At 40.7% G+C, this 12,372-nt stretch overlaps 1 protein-coding gene across 5 annotated transcripts in view; it reads left to right on the top strand.

The window, feature by feature from the left end:
• TSPOAP1 (TSPO associated protein 1) overlaps positions 1-12,372 on the top strand; it is a 317,131-nt gene that overhangs the window by 233,150 nt on the left and 71,609 nt on the right. For all 5 annotated transcript variants that reach the window (XM_040338277.1, XM_040338276.1, XM_040338275.1 and 2 more), the window contains 8 exons: positions 2,839-2,943; positions 4,920-4,970; positions 5,109-5,129; positions 6,849-7,044; positions 9,072-9,158; positions 10,977-11,191; positions 11,612-11,721; positions 11,962-12,071. In XM_040338277.1, coding sequence (XP_040194211.1) covers positions 2,839-2,943; positions 4,920-4,970; positions 5,109-5,129; positions 6,849-7,044; positions 9,072-9,158; positions 10,977-11,191; positions 11,612-11,721; positions 11,962-12,071 — 895 coding nt within the window. The remainder of the gene's footprint in view (positions 1-2,838; positions 2,944-4,919; positions 4,971-5,108; positions 5,130-6,848; positions 7,045-9,071; positions 9,159-10,976; positions 11,192-11,611; positions 11,722-11,961; positions 12,072-12,372) is intronic.

Below are 12,372 nucleotides of genomic sequence, written 5' to 3'. Positions count from 1 at the left end.
CCATCGTGTTTACCGCAATATTCGGCCGCTAGCGGTGAGGTTTTAACCCCCGCTATCGGCCGAAAAAGGGTTAATACCGCCCGTGTTGCGGCGGTATTACAGCGGTATTACCGCGCTTTCCCATTGATTTCAATGGGAAGGCGCGGTATAGGAGCGGTGAACACACCGCTCCTATACCGCGGTAAAGATGCGGCTAGCAGGACTTTTGGAGCGTTCCTACTAGCGCATCGCTTCAATGTGAAAGCCTTCGGGCTTTCACATTGAAGCGTACAGGGCATGATTTTTCATGCGGTATAGCAGCGCTATTTTTAGCGCTGTACCGCATGAAAAACGTCCCAATGTGAAAGGGGCCTTAAGATCTCAATACGCTGGGCATCCTTTTGTGTTCTGTCTGTTCAGTGATGACCTCTCTGCAAGAAGTAGATTGCGGGGCCCATAATCATCAGAAAACACACAGCTTCATGTGCCGGGTTGTTTCCAGCCTCATCAAAGATCTCTGTAATTGCAGTGGAAAGTCATCTGTTTTCTTTTTTGCCACCATCATTCAGGCTGGCCACAGCTTCTGAGGTTCACAAAGCTCCTAGCTCTGGTGCTGGACTTGCTAAAGACGCAGTGGGTGTCAATCTCAGTATACCTCAATAACCTTTGCTCAGGAAACAGTTGGTCCAGATTTTCCTCTGATGCATTTTGCAGTAGAAAGCTGTATATAGGTCGAAGCACATTCCATATGTACAGTCCTACTCCAGGTCTTGGTAGAGGACTATTCTCTTTGTTTGGAACTTGAAGATCCATTCATTGGATTGCCGGATGGCTCTGTTCCCAGGGTGTTGCATAGCTAAATATTGGTGGTTGATGGTTCAGAATCTAGAAGGCTTTAATTCTTCCTTTCAGGTATTGGAAGATAATAACCACTGATGCCAGTTTTTCCATTTGGTTTGAGGGTGGCTACTGTTCAGTGGACTTAGTCTCCACAGGAGAGTATGCTGCCCATAAATATCTTGGAGCTTTTGGCCTGTACGCCTTGCTCTGTATTATGGTACAAACCAGTTGTAGGTTCTATCCAGAAAAGCCTCCTGAAGGGGCATATATATTTCAACCACCAGGGCAGCACCAAGAGTCATGCGGCTCAAGAAGGTGAACCACATTCTGTCTGGGACAACACGAGGGACGAGGGTCCCACTGGCAATAAGGGTAGATGCACTGGGTAACGCCTTGGGGACCAGTTCTGCCTTATTTGGCGTTTTCCCTCTGTTTCGACTTCTGCCACATCTTTTGCGAAGAACCCGAAAGGGGATAACACCAATAATAACGTTAGCCGAATTAGCCCACGAGGGCTTAATAAATACAATGACATAGCGAGTGTTGCGGGGGTTGCTTCTTGGACACTCCCAGTCCAGCGGGACCTAATGGTCTTGCATTCTTTATTTCCGCACTGTTGAGCCCCTGGAAGCCAGCTTTTGGGAACTTCAATTACAGGATTTTTTTATTTTTTTTTACCTGGGGTTAAGCCAGGAAGTGCCCCCCGCAGAAATATGTGAGTGGGAGATTTTCTTTTTCTTTCCCCAATCAGTGGGGGAAAGGAGATTGGCCTCAAGTACCGTTAAGGGTCAGAGTTCGTCCCTATCAATTATTTTCCAGAGGCCGTTGTTTCTCACTCCTGGATTCATACTTCATACAGTGGGTAACTTAGTCCCGCCTGTCAGGCCACTCTTGTGTCCTTGGAACTTGAATTAGAGTAGGTGGTGTATAACCCATGTAGTTGTTGTTATGGTTGCTTTGTGTCCCGTGATGTACTCCAAGAAAAAGATCTTACAGGCAAGTGTGACGAAAATGGCCTGTTTTTACAGCAAGATGCACATCAAAGGGCTAAGGACCCGGCAAACAAAATGTATTTTGCAGCACACTTACCAGCTATCGAACAATTGGGATTAAAAGCATAGGTTTTAGTTTAACAACATTTGCAAAGATATGTGGAAACCACACTGCCTCTTCAAGGCCCATCTGTAAAATGCGATCTTAATGCTAATCTATGATAGTCTCCATGTTGGAGCATATATAGCAGGGGAATTAATTAAAATTGTTCTTACAGCAGGGGCCTGAATTGTATGTTTGTGTGACTCAGATCTTTCACATTACAGCCCTCTACCCCTTGTATCCCAATCCCAGTCTTACCTATGTGTCCTTAGACCCCCACTTCACAGTAGTGTTCTCATCCCCCCTTCACCTCACACCCTCCACAGTAGTGTTTTGAACCACCCTTCACATAAACCCCCCTACCACAGTAGTGTTCTCTGTCCCCCTTCACATCAGCCTCTCTAGTGTCTTTGCTCCTGTTTATATCACTCCCCAACAGTGGTGTTCTCCCCCCCCCTTCTTATCTCACCCCCTGCCCCCCCCCCACACACACACCAGTGTGTCAGCCTTTGCTCCTCTTCACATTACACCCACCCTCCTTTGCCCCCTTTACATTACCCCGCCCCTCCACCCCCCTAAACACACACACACACACACACACACACACACACACACATACACAGCAGCGTCCCCCCCCACCAGACTTCTCCTTTGCCCCTTTCACATCACCTCTCCCAAAAGCAGATTACCTTCCTTCACATCAATCCTCCACAGCATTGTCCCCCATGGCCCCCCTTAACATGTCGTCCTCTGCCCCCCTTCACTGTATCGCCCACAGTAATGTCCTGCTCTGTCACACCCTCACATCACCCCTGCCCTCCCATCCATTACAGCCATGTCCTAGCCCCTTCACTTTTTTAAACACCACACCCTGCAATATCCGATATTTATAAAAAAAAAAAGAATACCTGCTTTGTTTTTTAGCACATGCGAGATGTGGTAGAGAGAAGGCAACAGCTGGAAAAAGATCATGAAGATGCCACAATAGCACTACAGAAAAGGCAGGAGGAAGTTAAACGTCTCCAGCAGGTAAGCACAGAATATGTCAAGCACAAGTCTGATTTTCTGAGCCTGATCACATTACTAGCTGTCCAAATAGAGAGATATGAGCAAGCGATTTCCACTGAGCTGCTCTGGGCAGATCTCAGACTTAAGGTAGAACTATAGGCAAAACAATATATTTTTTTTTTTCATTTTTGATAGACCAAGGAATGGTTATAACCATAAGATTTTTTTTTTCGCCATCTGTGTCCCATTGTGGAGATTTCCCTTTGCTTACTGTCCCATAGCCAAATGAGAAGTGAGAGGAAATTCCTGCAAACTAAGGGAATTCCTTGGGGTCCCTCCAAGTCACCAGAACTAGTGTGCTCATTGGAAGATTTCACCTCTGTTCCCTTTATGGGGACAACTCAAAATTCGGGGTTTCACTTTTGATGCTAATGGTAAACAGGACAAATAGAGAGGGGAAACGGACAGCAATAAAAACTGTCAGGTATTCTCCTACCTCTACTATATCCAAAACTAAAAAAAAGTTTTGCATTTAGTTTTAGTTTAACTGCTTGCCGACCAGCCTCCGCAGTTATAGAGCGGCAGGTCGGCTCTGCTGGGCGAGATCACGTAGCTATACGTCATCTCGCCGAGCAGCCAATAGGGGCGCGCTCGCCCCTGACGCGCGTGCCTGGGCACCCGAGATCGCTCGGTCCTGTCGGGGGGGGGGGAAATGACCTATCGTCTGTTCATACAATGTATGAACAGCGATTTGTCATTTCCCCATGTCAGTCCACCCCCCCTTCAGTTAGAACATACCCAGGGAACATATTTAACCCCTTCCTCGCCCCCTAGTGTTAACCCCTTCACTGCCAGTGACATTTTTATAGTAATCAATGCATTTTTATAGCACTGATCGCTATAAAAATGCCAATGGTCCCAAAAATGTGTCCGAAGTGCCCGCCATAATGTCGCAGTACCGATAAAAATCCCTGATCGCCGCCATTACTAGTAAAAAAAAATATTAAGAAAAATGCCATAAAACTATCCCCTATTTTGTAAACGCTATAACTTTTGCGCAAGCCAATCAATAAACGCTTATTGCGATTTAAAAAAAAAAAAATTACGAAAAATATGTAGATGAATACGTATCGGCCTAAACTGAGGAAAAAAATTGTTTTTTTATATATTTTTGGGGGATATTTATTATAGCAAAAAGTAAAAAATATTATTTTTTTTCAAAATTGTCGCTTTATTTTTGTTTATAGCGCAAAAACTAAAAACCGCAGAGGTGATCAAATACCACCAAAAGAAAGCTCTATTTGTGGAAAAAAAAGGACGCCAATTTTGTTTGGGAGCCACGTCGCACGACCGCGCAATTGTCAGTTAAAGCAACGCAGTGCAGAATCGCAAAAAGTGGCCTGGTCTTTGACCAGCAATATGGTCCGGGGGTTGAGTGGTTAAAAGCTGTTGCAGACTTCCAATAAAGTTTAAAATTAACTCCCATCTCAAACTTTTCTGTAATTGGATAGAGAGTTAGGCAGGTCATAGATGATGATTTTTTTCAACCAGCAGGTTGAAGAAAAAAGATTTGAATCCCCCATCAACACCAGCCTCTCCTAGATGGATGGTCCCTTCTGAACTGGGCGAGTTTGAATCCATCTATGCCTGGCTTTATTTTGTTATTTTCTGTATCCACACAAGAGTATTCCACATCTTTCCTTTTATCTTAATCGCAGTGCTACAGTTCAGAGTATATTGAATGGGCCCAGCTTGCAAATTATATTTTATTAGACTGTCATTTCTGATGGTTTTTGATATTGGTATACAAGGTACATTTGCCATTTTATGTTCATCCCTATTGTGGCTTCTCTTGATGGCTTAAAAGTCTCCAGCTCACCCAATGTGCAAGCCTGATGAAGGTTGGATCCAAAAAAAAATTGTTTTAAAGGCTATACAGTTATTAATGTATGCTATGGGTCTATGCAAATACGCTTTGTTTATTGTTTGTATTCCAGGCCCAGGTTGAAGCCAAGAAAGAACATGAAGGAGCAGTCCATCTTTTGGAGGTACAATGGCTAAAAAGTGTGTGTGTGTGTGTGTGTGTGTGTGTGTGTGTGTGTGTGTGTGTGTGTGTGTATATATACTATGTCTTAATATAATACTCACTAATATTAACAATTTTTTTTTCTTGAATTTTAATACAGAATACTCTGGACACTTTGCAGGTATTGTATTATGAGATATCATTATTTTTGGTTCTTCTGTATGTTGGTAAGTCCCGCTGTCTGTGTCTTTCCTTGGGGGCACCCGATGAAATGAGGGGCTTGGAGTGCTGGTAGGGAACCCCAGGAGAAGAGAATTGGGGGGGGGGGGGTGCTCTGTGCAAAACCATTGCACAGATCAGGCAAGTATTGGCATGTTTTTTTTTATTTTATGAAAAAGAACAAAGCCTTATGCCGCGTTCACACGATCGGTTAAACCGATAAGAATGGTCTGATGGACCGTTTTCATCGGTCAAAACCAATCGTGTGTGGGCGCCATCGGTTATTTAACCATCAGTTAAAAAAAAGCCAACTTGTTTTAAATTTAACCCGACCATCGGTTAAAAATCCACGCATGCTTAGAATCAAGTCGACGCATGCTTGGAAGCATTGAACTTCGTTTTTTTCAGCACGTTGTGTCTTTTTCGTGACCGCGTTCTGACACGATCGTTTTTTTAACCGATGGTGTGTAGGCGTGACGGACCATCAGTCAGCTTCATCGGTTAACCGATAAACGGTCCATTAGTATCACTAAGTATAAGCAGAACGCTTTAAGCTTTTCTTTTATGAGCAGTATCTTAGGTTTTTCTCTTCTTTATTCTGACTCTTTTCTATGATTATACTGTACATTGATTTGCCCACCCTTGTATACCAGTATGTGATTTGCATCTCTACATCTCTTCATATTATATCACCTGTCAAGGTAGCAGAAGATATACACTGTGTCTTGAGCTTCAGAGTGGTGCAGAACTCCCTTGTGGTGAGGCCATATTTGGCCAAGTTCCACCCATACAAGTTTCTGTGGTCCTGTTATGTACAACCCTGATCATTAGAAATAATTTTTACACCTCTTTTCTCAGGCTTCAATTTTGCATTCAATATATATTTTTTTTGTTTTTGCCTGACTAGTGTTAGAGAAGGAAATATGTGTTTTTAAATAATACATGATGATTTTTTCACAAGATTGTACAGGCTGCTGTCAAGGTATGAAATACCTGAACTGTAATGATTGTTTTTTCATGGTAAGGCAAAGAATGGCAAGAAGGCCCTAGGCCATTGGGGAGTTGTGGGTATGTGTCTCCTTACAAGTGCTAAAAGATTAACAAAAAATAAACCAAATCATAATAAAGCAACAAATATAGCAAATGCTTTGCTTGAGTACATCAGGTCACCTTGTTGTATATAGTCTTCTGCACTGCATAATGAGCCTTCCGAATTCTACCTATAACAGCATCTGTTATCTTATTATGCAAAGTCTTAATTCCTTTTAGTGACTGAACTGTCATTCTGAACCCAGGTTCACTATCTGACCTGGAACCAACATTCAGATGCTGAGGTCTAAAAAAATAGAAAAAAACTGTCTTCTATACTTGTTCCAGGTTACTGACTCACTAGGTAATGAATCCAGGTTCAGAATGACAACTCTTATGTTTCTGGTCTCACAACAAATCATTTCTTCCTACTTGGTGTTATTTAGGTATTAATGTAAAGGAAATACTATTACTACTCAATAAGACCTAAAATCTAACCTCAAACAAATCTAGGTACATTCTCTGTATTGGTTGAATTTGATTATGCAGCCGATCTGCTTTGCACACCTTTGCTCTTGACTGTTTTCTACATTACTTTATTTCATTTTAAAGATCCTATCCCTCCAAGTGTGTTATATTTTTTATTTTTTAGGCTACGGTGAAGGTTTTAGAGGAGAAATGTCGTAGTCAGACAGAGCAGTTCAGTCTGCTGTCTCACGAGTTGGAAAAATTTCGTCTGCAAACAGGAAACATTGACCTCCTCACCTCTACACTGGTGAATTCAGAACTGCCTCCACCTCAGTGTTGCTCCACTCCTAGTCTTTCTTCAGTCCAGCAAGACACAACAGGTAATTCTCTACATGGGTTTCATGAAACCAATATACTGTTTATTATGAAGTTGCGTATCTTGACAATAGGTAAATCACACAAACACCTGTATTAGAATTAAAATTGAATATCCTTGACATTTCAATTCAAAATTTTTCTTTCTGGGCTGCAGTTTAAATTGAACATTTCACCAGTAGGGATGAGCAGATCTGCATGGGTTCGATTTCATAAGTGGCTTGTCAAATCCTGCTTGAAATCCATTAAAGCCAAACCTAGCGTCAAGCCCCACTGAAGTCTGTAGGGGGGTGGGTGCTGATCCTCATACAAAATTCTGACCATTTTCAAAGCTAATAAGCAAGCTATTATCAAAAAAAACAGAGTTCAGCCATATATAAGCAGCTTTGTTAGGCCACCATATATGAGGGAAAGATGAGGCGCGTTTTATCTTGAAATAAAAAAATAGCATGTATTATTTTAACGAAAATGGCCACAAATATTTGAGTGGCAGAGCACTGGAATACAATGCAAACTTTGAGTGAACACAAGATTCTCCTTGCAGCAAATATTAGAAATTTGTGGCAGCTTTATAGTGCCAGAATACAGGAATAAAATGCAAATTATGAGATGCAAAGCACGATTTACCCTACAGCAAACATTTCAAACTTGCCAGCTAAGGTCCAGTTGTGGAAACACTGTGTGGGCAGCTTTACAGTGCCGGAGTGCTGGAATAGGTCCAAGAGGTGGCACGTAGTAATTTTTGTGGTGGAGAGATGAGGCGAATGTAGCATTAGCAGCAGGGATTGTTGTAGTCATTTATAATCCAAGACTGGTTCATTTTAACCCCTTCAAGCCTTAGCCTTTTTCTGACACTTGATAAGTTAAAATCACAATTTTTTGCTAAAAAAATGACATAGAACCATTTAAAAAGCACTTGGCCCTATTGTTTTGTATAATGTGAAAGATGTTGTTACGCTGAGTAAATAGATATCCAACATGTCATGCTTTAAAATTGTGCACAGTTATGGAATGGCAACGAACTACGGTACTTAAAAATCTTCAAAGGCGAAGCATTAAAAATTGTTTTACGGTTACCAGTTTAGAGTTACAGAGGAGGTCTAGCACTAGAATTATTGCTCCCACTTAAACAATCACGGCAATACCTCACATGTGTGGTTTGAACACCGTTTACATTTGCAGGCATGGCTTACATATGTGTTCGCTTCTGCGCGTGAGCACAGAGGGATGGGGCGCTTACATTTTTTTTTTTTGTTGTTTTTCTCATTTTTTTTTTTTTTTTACACTGTCCCTTTAAAAAAAAAATTGGATCAAACTCGCTGGTAGCGATGTCGAGTGACAAACGGATGAATTCATCAGTGTACTGCTTCTCTCTTCATGCTCTAGTCAGACTGGGGGGAGGAACAAGACCTTTAAGTGTTACTTGCCGCAAATAAACATCGGGTCTACTGCCTTGCCAGACAGGGCAGAGGTGTCAAAATTGCAGTTTAGTTTAAACAGAACTACAATCGAAGCTCATCTTATTGAGCACAATTTACAAAGCTTCAACACAAGGGTAAGGATCCTTATTTTATGCTGTGTGGCCAGAATTTTCAAATTATATTGGACTCCAATTGAAAAAGTTTGTCAAATTAAGCATCCTTATCCTAGTGTGTTAACGCTGTGTATTGTGCCTGATTATTTTCAGGGATTATTCGATTTTGGGCTGCATCCTATAGAATTAAGGCTTCTTGTGGATTACCTTTGTGTAAATGTACAGAATCTTCATCTGGATTCTGCTCATGCTTTATTGCACTTTTGTTACAATTTAAATCTGCTTTCACAGTTAACAATATGTATATTTTTGCAGTTCATCATTTTTATTTCAAACTACATCAGTTTTTTACCTGGTCGATAACACCTTTTAGAACTAGGGCTGATAATGTCATAAATGTATTTTCTTTAATCAGCTCGGCAAAGATGCAAAACAATGACTACGGTAATTATTGCTTTACAGTGTTATGACTTCTAATGCCCAGTCCTTTTTTTTTAGATGAGTTCTCCTCCTGGGATGTGATCAGTTGGGTAGACATTAGTCTGGATGGCAGCAGTCCGAGCTTTATTTATCTCTCATTTGATGGTATTCAATTTAGGACCTGTTTGTGTTAATGCAACCTGGTGTTGGTGTGGGGTAGTGCACAGAGTATGTCGATGCACCCAGTAAAACAAGCATTTTGCATGGCATGTGTCACCAATGTAAAGGTCTTCCTGCATGTTTGTTGTAATATTTGACCTGGACTGCTGTGCCCTGTTTTGAAGGTATAGGCCTTTGCATTCAGGTCTGGTGTGCTAATGAAAATGGCAAAGATGTGTATATTTAGCTTTAAATAAAATTCCAGATCAACTAAAATGCTGATATCCTTCCAATGACTCTTCAAATGAATTATAAACATGACTAATCTGCCTTAAAGGCTAGACTCCTCATACTCCTTTTAGACTAAAGTATTTACAATTTCAATTCTACATACCTCTGTATGAATGTAAACCCAATTTTTTTTTATGTCACAATGTACAGTATAAGATTTCCTATCATCTGTGCCCTGTCTTGCCACACACAGTTAATCCAGCTCTGAGCAATCCTCTTTTATTGTTCAGTGAAATAAAATGGACTTACAGAGAAAAACCTTGGTCCGTTCCGCCCCCTTGCTGTGAGTGACAGGTTATTTACATATCTCATGCACTAGCTTCAGACAGGCATTATTTTTTTTAATTCCCACCCCCACTCCTTTTCTGAAGTCATGTGGTGACTTTTCTGGATTTTGACGATGTTAGTGATCATAGCAGAATTCAGTGTAAGGGGAGTGTAGAGGTGTGCAGGGAATCTACTGACATCACGACTCCACCCACAGAGCTCCAGACAACAGACCCACCCACAGAATCTGCAGTTTTTGAGTTCTTATAACAGACAGAGGGGAGACATTAGACAGGTAAGGATACATGCAGGAGGCATCTATATCCATATAGATCAGCACTATGGCAGTAGTTTAGAAAGGATGAGAGTGGGTTTACATCCACTTTATTTTTGGTTGTAGGTACCAAGTTTACAGTGGGTGTCTCTTTAAATTGGGTAAACTGACTTTCTCATCCCATTGTTACATAATCTATCAGCAATTTACAAATCCCAACAGCAGTTTAATCCAATGTTTTTACTGGACTATGACAGCAGTTTGTCATTATTCAAAGCTAGTTAGGAGATTATAGTGCAAACTAGATACATGTTGTTTTTTCAGAATCTTTCTAAACCGCAATGAGCATGTGCATACCGCTACATGGGCTACTCACATAATCGTTTGTAAATATTTATGTCTATCAACTAAGTGGCTATTTAATACAGACAATTGAATGCCAAGTGTTTAGGTAGTACAATGTATTTTTTTAGTTGGACCAACTAACCTGTGGGGCCTTTGCTTTTGGGTTATGTAGTCATCTAAGTTTTGGGAAAATAAAAGCAAACGCATTAAGGAAGGGAAAACCAACATGTCTGATTTGCAACAGCAACCCGTAGGTCCTTTTTTTTTTTTTTTTTTTTTTACTGACAATTTTTATTCATTTTTATACAAGAAGACACAGGACAATGCTGTGGAGCATGCGTTCAAGAAAGCGTTTCAGAAGATGTTGTAGGTCCCTCTTATCAGGACTTCAGTTGTTTTAAACAGTTTAAAATGTTTCTGGCAGTATATTTGAAATTATGATCAGCAAAGCATTCTCACTTACACGTGCCAGCTTGTCTTTTCTCATTTTGTAAAAAAAATTATTAGATCTAGTCACACTTTCCTTTTATCTGTTGACACAAAGGGTGAAGGGATTTGGTTTGTAAACGTTAAATCACACTTGGATCTGTAATATTGGTTTGTTGATGGGTAAAAGATGGATTCAGACTGTTACTTTTTAATTGCAGATGTGAATGATTCAGTCTTTCGGATTGCAAATGAAAAGAATAAGCCTGATCAGGAAAGGAGGTTGCCTGAGACACCAGAGCAAAGCTCCAAGGTCAGCAATGTTGAGACCCCAAAACATGCAGCTGCCAAAGAAAAACAGAAGCCTGAAGCACCACACACCTCATCAAAATCAGAATCCATACATGAGAGTTCCAAATCCTGTCCCACACCAGAGGTAAAATCTGGTCCCCGTTCTGCTTTCCCTAATCAGCTATAATGTGTGATTGCTGGGTGTTGTCATGAATGTTAGTTCCATGCACACTATAAGCTAAAAAGATGCCAGAAAAACACTGGATGAAAAACGCTCACAATGCAATTTTTTGCCATCATTTAGCAGCAGTTTTGCTGGCAAATCCCTCCCAAAAATTAAAAAGTTTTTTTTCTGCTCCTAAAAGCTGAAGCTTCAAAAGACTAAAACATTTTGCATGAACTCAGGATTTGCTTCTAGAGGCAGAAACAAAGCTCAAAAGCTGCTGCTGGGAGCATTTTTTTTAAGCTAGTGTGTTAATAATTTTGTCAAACTATCCACTGTTGGAGTTTCGAACATTGTAGTGCCAAGCTAGTTTTTCCAGAATGTTAATACTTATTTTGCCAGGTGGACACTGCCAGTGAAATGGAGGAGCTGGAACCAGATAGCGTGTCAATAAATCCAGAACCTGAAACCCGCTCCACTGCCACGTTACAAGTCTTTCTTGCACGATACAGGTGAGTACATTTTAGTAATGGCTGTCATAATAAAGGATGTGTTTAGAAACATTCAGCTTCTTGAATGCATCCTGTCTCTGGCTCCAAGTCAGGACTTGACAACCTTGAGCATAATTCTCACCTACAACAGTTATATTTGTGGTTTGCACCATGATATTGCAGCTTGTCAGTTAACCAATATAACGTATTGGTACCTTGATGTTAATGTTAGTAAGTTTATAATGTATTTTTTTTTCTTAGCTATAATCCATTTGATGGGCCCAATGAAAATCCTGAGGCAGAACTGCCTCTCACAGCTGGGGAATACATATACATCTATGGTGACATGGATGATGATGGATTTTATGAAGGTAAGTGAATTTGGATGCACTATTAATACATCAAAGTGACACTGTCGCCAATCTAAAATGTAGACAAAAACCTCCCCTTTAAAGAAGGTTTTTTTTTATTTATTTTCTGTCTCCAGTAGGGTTACTGTAAGAACAAAGAAGTCCAATTGTAAACATATGCATTCTGACTTGTGTAAGATAACATTTCCATAGTTATGACAATGTATGAGAGGGTTATAATCCCTGTCAGATTTTTTTTTTTCACTATCTGTGTCCCATTACAGAGATTTCCCTTCACTTCCTGTCCTATAGCCAAATGGAA

The sequence above is a fragment of the Rana temporaria genome, chromosome 2, assembly GCF_905171775.1.
Source record: "Rana temporaria chromosome 2, aRanTem1.1, whole genome shotgun sequence".
Classification (NCBI taxonomy): Eukaryota; Metazoa; Chordata; class Amphibia; order Anura; family Ranidae; genus Rana; species Rana temporaria.
Note: the sequence above shows the minus strand (reverse complement) of the source record. Positions and strands in the feature narration are given on the sequence as shown.